Here is a 9989-nt window from a genome sequence, read left to right as displayed (position 1 = left end):
CCCCCCCCCCCCCCACTCTGACACCTCTCCATTAGTGCATGTGTGTGTAGTTCAGGCCTGTGTGTGATTACTAACGGAGTGTAATTGTAATTTTTCTTCTTTTTTTATATACAAATGGATCTTTTTTGAAAATTCTTGTTTGAAAAAACGGTGAAAAAGACGCCAAATGTGAACAAAGCCTACGTTTTAGGGACCAAAACAACGTATAAGGTTTTAAAAAAGACGCGTTTCCTGAGATGGAAATCTTGTGTGTAACCCCGGGACACAACAGCCCCCCCCCCGCCCCCCATCATTCAAAAACATGTGGAACATCATCAGATACTCACACAGCCTTGAGTCTGCAGGTCCTCGCTGACGCGGGTCAGGTCGGTCTTCAGCCGGTGCATGCTGGGATGCGTGTTGTCATGGTGAGGCAGGACGTTGTTCAGGTAGTAGTCGAGGATGTTGGCGTGGAGGCAGCAGATCTTCAGGTAGTCCTGGAGGACGGAGACGGGTCACAGGGTCCAACGGTTAGTCGAATGTACTCGAAATGTCATTTTTGACGCCAGTGTTGAGTGAAGTGGTTCCTACCTGGTTGGTGTTGACTCGGGGCATCAGCCTGACGTTGGAGTCGTCCTCCGTCTGCAGGTCCTGAGCCTAGACCGGCAGGAAACCAGATTAGCATCACATGCAGGACTACAGAGGCCGAACCCCACAAAACACACCAGAGATGTCCTCAACTTAACCCTGGTCTTGTGCTCGGGTCAAACCGACCCGTTTCACAGTGTTTTATATCAGAAACGTGGATTTCTTTCAACCAAATTACCCCAAAATAACATGAATGATTCCATGCATTCTCCAGGGAACATTAATATTTACTTTCATTGAAGTTTTGGGGTGTTTTATTTAATCTTATAACATTTGAATTCTCTTTTTTATGATTTCCAAACAGTATCCGGACTAAACTTTGACATCTAACCATCTGAGATCCACTCAACATCCTCTGATCTTAACTATTAGTCACTATAATTCCTAATTTCTGCCTTTTTAACTAAAACATTTTAAAATCAGCCTACATTCGCGCTCGCTAGCTGGCGGTAGACGGCAGAGGAAGTCTAAGATTTTACGTCTTTTTTGGAGCGACACAGAAAAGAGATAAAACTACAATATGTCGGCTAGCAATTTAATCATTAAATTGAGGTAATGTCTCCAAACCTGCCTCAATCATAACTTGTGTCCTGCTAGTTTGACTACAGCAGTTACTTAAAAAAAAATACCTAAATTCTTCTTTTTAAAAATGTGTTTCATCTCTTCTCAGTGTTGTGGTTTGTAGACGGTCCCTAAGCTCTCCTCGCAGTATCAACACAGGAGTTAAACAGCTGAATTAACTTGCCCTGTTTAAGCCTGTTGGGTGCTAACGCTAGCAGGAGGATAACACGGTGTAGGCAGCACCGATTGGTTAGTTTCTCTCTCTACTGACAGACCTGATTGGTTAGTTTCTCTCTCTACTGACAGACCTGATTGGTTAGTTTCTCTCTCTACTGACAGACCTGATTGGTTAGTTTTGTCTCTACTGACAGACCTGATTGGTTAGTTTCTCTCTTGACTGAAATTCTCCTTTCAGTAGAACTGAAATTTGCGATCCAAATCCTGTTTCAGTACCCACCCCTACTTAATATTTACTTTACTTAATATTATAACAACTGCTGCATAGTGAGTACTTTTATTTTTGATATTGACTGTACTTTAACATTTAGTTTATTTAGCTACTTTTACTTAAATACTTCTTCAATCACTGATTAAAGATGCTAAAAATCCAATTTACATTTTTAATTAAATACCCAGACTTAACAAATCCTTTATAGGAAGAACAGTTTAAATGACCACTCACGTGTTTTGAGACGTTGCGGACAGCGTGGTACGTGTCCTGGTCTCGTAGCGGCTCGCTGAGCGGCCGGTCGACAGGAAGTGCCGCCGCCTGCTCGGCCCAGCCAATCAGAAGCAGCGGCAGCAGGACGAGCACGGCGGCGGCGGCGGGACGGACAACGGAGACGAGCGTGGCGAGCTTCATATTCAGGCTGGATGAATTGTCTTAATCCTTTTTAGGAGAGTGGTGTCAACTTTCAACTGCAAGACAGAAGAGATTATACACTATTACAGTCGTTTATAATAGTAATAATAATAATAATTATAATAATAATAATTATACTTTAATAAAACAACAGAGTATTTAATGAATAGTGTGTCCTCACCTGTCAGAGGATGCTGTTGTGAAGTTGTCTCTGTGCCCAACGTCTCTTTATACAGACCAATCCTCCGCCCACCAAAGAAGAAATATAGGACAGGTAACCATCCAAAAAACCCCAACTCTCACACACACACACACACACACACACACACACACACACACACACACACACACACACACACACACACGCAAGCACACACACAGATTGCAATCTGTGTTCAGTCATAAGTGTGACGACAATCTCGTATACTACATTGTTTAGCAGGTATAACTTTATCATATTACACAACATTTCTTACTTAACACACTTCAAAGTACTAAATAATAATAATATAATAATGATAATGTAAACTTTATTAATCCCACATGGGGGAATTATAATTGTTTACAATTACAGTTACTGTATGGGGTAATTATTTTGAATAACATGGGTGAGGACTACGAGGTAGATCGGTGCAGTGGGGGAGTTTTGTAGTAAAGAAGAAGCAATACTGTAATAAATACATACATACATGCATACCTACATATATTCATACCTACATGCATACCTACATATATACCTACTTATATACATACATACCTACATGCATACAGGGCTGGGTTAAAACAAATTAATCTCCAATTAAAATCCATCTTTGCTTAAGTGATCGATCCTTTAATATCTGAAGTTTAACTATGGATGCATGAGTAAAGAGTCCTTTGAATCCATGTTTTTGGGGGTCAGTTCTTGACGTATCCATTACTATAACTTGGTTGTTTCTTGTTCTCTGAGAATCGATTTTACATCCAAGATAAATTGGCATTGTAACTTAAATGTTCCTAAAATAACTGATACTGAATCGGACCTTTTAAATGGGAATCGAATCAGGGAAATCATTGGGGAAGTTTTAATGATGCATTACTAGCTTTTCTCTACCAATGATGTCTCTGACTGTCCTTAAAATCTCTCCAGAAATCCAAAGCTAACATATTTTTTACACAACTTTTTCAGTTCTCAGTAACATTTGATGGTTAGCAGGTGTAATAATAATAATAATAATTAGCATAAATGTTTTACCTGCTAATTTCAACCCTAAACTACCGCTTCAACGTTTCATTTATTTCAACAGCGCACGTTAACATTTCCGTAAATGTGACAGCATTATTCAGCCGCCAAATTTTCAGCTATAGACTTAAACTCGAGATGTTTTGAGACCAGAGCAACAGGAAAACAGCGAGATATTTTAGACTTTCCAGACAGAAGACAACAAGAATATGCATGCTCAGGAAGCCATGTAGAGCAACCGGAAGCTGCAAGCCATTGGTAGGATAATACAATATCAAGATTATCCACAATCAGCACATTCAACCACGCCAGGCAACACCGTTTCCGTGACGCATGCAAACATGCAGTGCTGCATAAGCAACGAGACAAAAACCAAAAATATTCAACAATCAGGAGGGAGATTTTGATAGAATATTAAACCCCGCAGTACAGGTTAATAAGGTGATATATTTGGTTGGTTGGTTGGTTGGTGAAATAGTTAAAGGACAAGTGAGTTCAATGGGATCTTCTTTGGCCAATGCTACACCCTTTCAAGAAGTTTCATGAAAATCGGGCCAATAGTTTTTCCGTAACCGTGCCGACAGCCCAAAAAACATGAACCCTCATGGCCAAGGTAACAAGGAAACACATGTCGTTATGTAACAGCAGGCTTTCTCTGGATTTACAGCTGCGTATCACCTGCATAAAGGTGAACATCAGCGCTGTGGCTGCAGAGGACATCCCCCGAGGGAAGCTGGGAATTAAAGAATAAAAAGAGCCCTAGGATAAAGCCCTGGGGGACTCCACAACAAAGACTCTAAAACTGTCTGGGACTACAGAGGAGAACCCATTCAATGTGACACCAAGGCAGTGAAATCTGCTCTGCTCGCTGACTGATGCCAACCACGTCGGTTTTCCCCTCAGTTGCTTCCTTCTCAGAGCTTTTTACACATCAGTATTTTCCTGTCAGGCAGTTGTTTCCGTGTGTAAAGTGACGGATCAGGTGGCCCGGGTCCTTTATCTGTTTACTTTATGTGTTTGATGAGGGCTTGTAAATTCCTCCGGGACTGATGGTAGCAGATATCACCACAACTGTCATCAGCTGACACTAACAGATTGTTAACAAACACAAAGGGCTGCGGCTCAGTGGCAGAGCGTTGCCTGCCAATCGGAAGGTTGTTGGTTCAATCCCTGGCCCTGCGGTCCCATGTCGAAGTGTCCTTGGGCAAGACACTGAGTGGCCCCTGATGTGTGAGGCCTTGTACGGCACAGAATGAATATGTTTGACAGGTGAACGTCGAATTTGAGTAGTTGATGAGACTAGGAAAGCGCTATATAAATACAACCCATTCATAAATTAATGAATGTATTCCGCTCAATCAGAAGTAAAATGATTCAAATGAACGCTGCATTGTAACAAACTCACTCATTCTGAACCCTAACCTAAAAAATGTCATTTTAAATGTCTCATATTGACTAGTTTCCGCCACAGTTGTCATCAAACCAGTTCTGTTGCGCCGCATTTTTTTGCATTAGTTCCACAAAGTCATCAAATCAGGTGTTACATCACCTGCGCGTCACAAAAAGAGACATTAGTCACGGCGTGTTGCAACGCGTTGTACGCAGTTTGGAGGATGCAAACTAAAGTGGAACACCTAGTTATCAACGAAGGGGAAATAACCTCCGCCGATGAACCGCAGCGACTCAAGAAAGAGACGCTCAGTTTGGAGGTAAATCCAAAAAAAAGGTGCTCAGATGATGCTTAGTGTTTGACCCTCGTGTTGTCTTCCCGTCAGAATTGAAAATCAACACTTTTGACGCTTTTTACCGATGTTTTAAACTCTTTTCTTAAGTTTCTGTCCCTTTTTTCATCATTTTTTAGGCTTTTTTTTCAATGTTTGTCACTTTGGTTTTACAGTTATTTTGGGAATTTATGGTCAATAAACCTCATTTATAGGAAATTATACCTAATGTTTTGAGGTAGAAAAGCAGGAATTAGGAATTATTGAGACTAAAATTAAAGGAATGGATGTTGATGACAATCACAGACTGGAATATGTCAACTTTTACTCAATACTATTTCAAAAACACTTCCATTTGTTTTAGAATGCTATAAAATTGAATAAGACGCCCCAAAATTAATGAAAGTAGAGATTTGTACTTGGCAAAGAGCGTTTGGTGGAATCAATCATGTTATTTTGGGGAATTAAAAAGAACATTGATATAGGACAACGGGTCATTTTGACCCGAGGGTTAAGAATAATTCAGAAAGTTTTTCTTGTAGCCATAATAACAACAAACATTACCTTTAATAACTTAATTTGTATAATTTTGCATTGACAAAAAGAAGAAAAGCTCATACAAATTAATGCACCTACCTACATATGTACATGTGTATTTACACGTCTCTGTAATAGTGAAAACAGATTAAAAAGGACAGAAAAGAACAACAAAAACTAAAGGGAATTTAACAGGTGAGAAGGCAAAAAGATGATAAAAAGACAGCAGCATTGTTGACGCTTTTTATCAATGTTTTAGACTTTTTATTACATTTTTGTCCCTTTTTTCAACTCTTTTGAGGCTTTTTTTCCAATGTTTTTACACTTCTTTTGACGTTTTCAACACTACGTAACACTAACTTATTAACTTTAGTTTTACAGTTATTTTTGGAATTGATGGTCAATAAACCTCATTTATAGGAAATTACACCTAATGTTTGAGTTAGAAAAGCAGAAATTAGGAATTATTAAGACTAAAATTAAAGGAATGGATGTTGATGATAATCACAGACTGGAATATGTCAACTTTTACTCAATACTATTTCAAAAACACTTCCATTTGTTTTACAATGCTATAAAATTGAATAAGACGCCCCAAAATTAATGAAAGTAGAGATTTGTACTTGGCAAAGAGCGTTGGGTGGAATCAATCATGTTATTTTGGGGAATTAAAAAGAACATTGATATAGGACAACATGGCAATTTGACCAGAGGACTTTTTTATGCCCCTGTATTTTAACATGAGGGGTGTATAGTGTATTTTAGGAGGAACATTTATTTATTTATGAAACATTATTCATTCACGAAGACGATCGGTGTCGTAAAGGTCGGATTTTACCTCATTTTTTAATTAAGGCATTAAGATCAATTTCCAAAAGAGGATTTTTTATTCCTCTTTATTAGTCAACTGTAGCTCGGGTTCATGAACTTTTGACCAAAACTGTAACTGGAGCTGCAGCCGCTTGTTGGAAAATATCCAGAGGAAGACGACATCTACGCAGATTTCCTCTCAACTTGAGCAACGTCATTCATTCAGGAGGAACAAACCGAAGTGTGCGTGGTTCAACTTCTGCTTCTTTCTAACAAACACATGTTTACAACTTCTCGTAACTTCCCCTCATAGGTTAAGCATTTCTATCAGTCTGTCATGACTTAAAAACCTAAAATAAATCGGTGTTTATGTCCCTTTTATGACACTGAGTTCAGAAACCTCGCAGTCAGCAACAAATACTAATTAAACATAAATACTGAGTAAACATAATTACTACATTTGTGAAAAAAGTCATTATTTTGTAAAAAGAAACTTCATTACTAGCACCTTGAATTCATCTATAAAAAACACACATTGAAATGAATCCCAACTATCAAAATACATGATTCCTGCTCATTTTTGATCAATCTACTAAAGACTCAGCTCTGCAAACAATGCGCTGGTTCCTATAGCGACAGCAGTGACATCAGCGGTCGGGGGGGTGGTGGTGGTGGTGGTGGTGGGGGGGGGGGGGGGGGGGGGGGGGGGGGGGGGTGTCATGTCTTTCCCCAGAAGTTCTCTCGTCTCTTCTGAGCGCGCTCCAGCACGGCGGACGCCACGGAGCAAGAGGCCGCAGAACGCCACGACATCTCCGACAGACGGTCGTCTAAACAACGTGAGAGGGAAAAGTTCAGGTTCAGGTTTGGGTACCAGGTTCAGGTACCAGGTTCAGGTACCAGGTTCAGGTACCAGGTTCAGGTACCAGGTTCAGGTTCAGGTACCAGGTTCAGATACCAGGTTCAGGTTCAGGTACCAGGTTCAGGTTCAGGTACCAGGTTCAGGTTCAGGTACCAGGTTCAGGTACCAGGTTCAGGTTCAGGTACCAGGTTCAGATACCAGGTTCAGGTTCAGGTTCAGGTTCGGGTACCAGGTACCAGGTTCAGGTACCAGGTTCAGGTACCAGGTTCAGGTTCAGGTTCAGGTTCAAGACCTTTATTTGTCCCAGAAGGGCAACTCATTTTTCTGCAGTAGCAAGAAATAAACATACAGTACATGACAACAAAGACGACATCGACTAAAAATACAGGATCAGACCAAATGGGGAACTAAATACCACATTAAAGGTTCCCAGTACCTTATGTGCACATGTTACCTGTTCTTTCCAGAGGTAAGCAGAGAGATAGCAGAGGGGACGAAGGAGGATTTATACCTATTTGTTTAGTTGGTGGCCGACTGAAGCGGGAACCAGAGGGCAGCATCCTAAATCCTGCATTCAGGGGGTGAGACCTATCAGACATGATGGATTCAATAATAGAAAGAAGGTGTTTTGAGGATGCCGTGGACGGGGATAGACGTCCGCAACCTGCTTCACGGTGTTCGCATATACTTACCGAAATTGTAAAAAGCAACACTTTTTATGTCTTATGAGCTGAACTCAAACATCTGAGACTTTTTCTCTGTACACAAAAGGCTTATTTATCTCAAATATTGTTCACAAATCTGTCTAAATCTGTTAGTGAGCACTTCTCCGTTGCCGAGATAATCCGTCCACCTCACAGCTGTGGCACGTCACGATGCTGATTAGATGATTAGATGATTAGATGCAGGATTATGGCCTTAGGCTGGCCACTCTAAATGGTGAGTTTTACTGTATTTGGAGGGGGGGGGGGGGGGGGGTCCAGTAAGTATCTGGTGGTGGGCCCATGAGATGGAGAGACAGGGGCCATGTTTTTTTGGGCCTCTGGGCCTGGCTCCAGACGGGGGTCCGGGCTTCCTCCTTGCAGGGTCACTCCATCTCTTCCTTGTTTCACTATTTTTATTTTAACACTATTTTTAATATTTTAACCATTCTTATTGGTAGAAAAAAACGTGTTACCACCTAAGCCGTGGCCCACTTCAACTTAAGCAGAGATCTAATCAGCCACAATAACCACAATCAGCTGTGTGTGTGTGTGTGTGTGTGTGTGTGTGTGTGTGTGTGTGTGTGTGTGTGTGTGTGTGTGTGTGTTCAGAGGCTTCATGTGTTCACCTTCGTCAGAGCCGCAGCCTCCTCCTGAACACTGCAGCTCCCTGAACCTCAGACCCAGATCACCTGAGGACGCACAGAGACAGGGTTATTGATTATTGATCAACCAAATAACACAGGGAATATTCTCTATGACTACAGAAAGCACATTACACTCTGCAGCAATGACTTTAATCGCCACGTGCTTCCAATCTCCAAAATGGACGTGGCCTGGTTTGAAAGTGTGTAGTGAACGTCGTGTGGTTGGATTAAAAGTTATATTTGCGGAATTTATTGATACTTTTCTCTTGCTAATATGATACATTTACACTGCTAAAAGCCTATTTTAGCATTATGGAAATTTGTGAACAAACAATGCTTTGAGCTAAACGCCAACATGGCTGAAAATCCGATATTTGACATTTAAAGAAAACATCCCACGATGAGCTCATGGACCCAGAGATGTTAAAGGGACAGTTGCCGAGGTGCTGGAGACAACTCTTTCATTGTCTCGCTGTGTTTCTAATCACACGTGACGGCGAGTTTAGAGACAGTTTTCCAGGATGAATATGAAACTGGATCTGTTGAGAAAAGTGGACTGAAAAGACAAAGAGAAGGAAGTGAAGAGAGGTGTGTGTGTGTGTGTGTGTGTGTGTGTGTGTGTGTGTGTGTGTGTGTGTGCGTGTGTGTGTGTGTGTGTGTGAGGAGGGAGAATGTAAATGTGCTTGCTTGTTTTTTTGTTGCGTTTCTTCCTAATGTGATGATGGAGCAGGAAGTAAAGTTGAGCAGGGTTACATAATCATAAATCCTCCGGAGGCTAGAACGCCGAGTGGAAAGTCAAAGGATGTAGACCAGCAGCAGCAGAGCAACACACACACACACACACAGACACACACACACACACACACACACACACACACACACACACACACACACACACACACACACACACAGCATAATGCTTCCTTTATTTGATTCATTACAAGCATTTTGGAGCCTGATGGCACAAGGAAACCCAATTCCCTTTTCATACGGGTCCTTAATAAAGGATTCAATGTTGATTAATTTTTAAATTAAAATAAAATGATATTTCATGAGTCTTGGTTGATGAGGAATAAATTTAGGTAAGACGAGAATAAAAATAGATATAAAAAACCAAAAATGGGAAAAAAATGTGATCAATTCATTGATCAATTATTCAGTTTAGTCCATTTTTAAAAGCATTAATGCCCAAATATCTGCTGCTTCCTCTGATTTCTCCAATCACGGGGAGATTAATCAACAGTGGAATCGATTTTTAATTCCAGGTTCATAATGAACACGTGAGCAGCTCACCGTTGTGCTGGAAGTCGGCGTGTCTCAGAGTGCCTTGGATGCAGTGCTGGGGGGGCGGGGCCAGCGGGGGCGGGGCTACAGGGGGCGGAGCCGGTTGCTTCGTCCTGATTGGTTTAGAGGTGTGACTCGAGGCTGGTTTGTGGTCGACA

General features: G+C 41.2%; 1 protein-coding gene across 1 annotated transcript in view; it reads right to left on the bottom strand.

Annotated features, from left to right (window-relative positions):
- il22 (interleukin 22) overlaps positions 1-2721 on the bottom strand; it is a 5521-nt gene extending 2800 nt beyond the window's left edge. The window contains exons 1-4 of the mRNA XM_034863142.1: positions 2232-2721; positions 1871-2099; positions 571-636; positions 327-476 (exon numbers count right to left, since the gene is read on the bottom strand). Of these exons, the coding sequence (XP_034719033.1) occupies positions 327-476; positions 571-636; positions 1871-2050 (396 nt within the window). The 5' untranslated portion in view covers positions 2051-2099; positions 2232-2721. The remainder of the gene's footprint in view (positions 1-326; positions 477-570; positions 637-1870; positions 2100-2231) is intronic.
- Between the last annotated feature and the right edge of the window lie 7268 nt (positions 2722-9989).

This window comes from Etheostoma cragini, chromosome 23, assembly GCF_013103735.1.
Source record: "Etheostoma cragini isolate CJK2018 chromosome 23, CSU_Ecrag_1.0, whole genome shotgun sequence".
In the NCBI taxonomy this organism is placed as follows: Eukaryota; Metazoa; Chordata; class Actinopteri; order Perciformes; family Percidae; genus Etheostoma; species Etheostoma cragini.
This window is presented reverse-complemented; position numbering and strand designations above follow the sequence as displayed.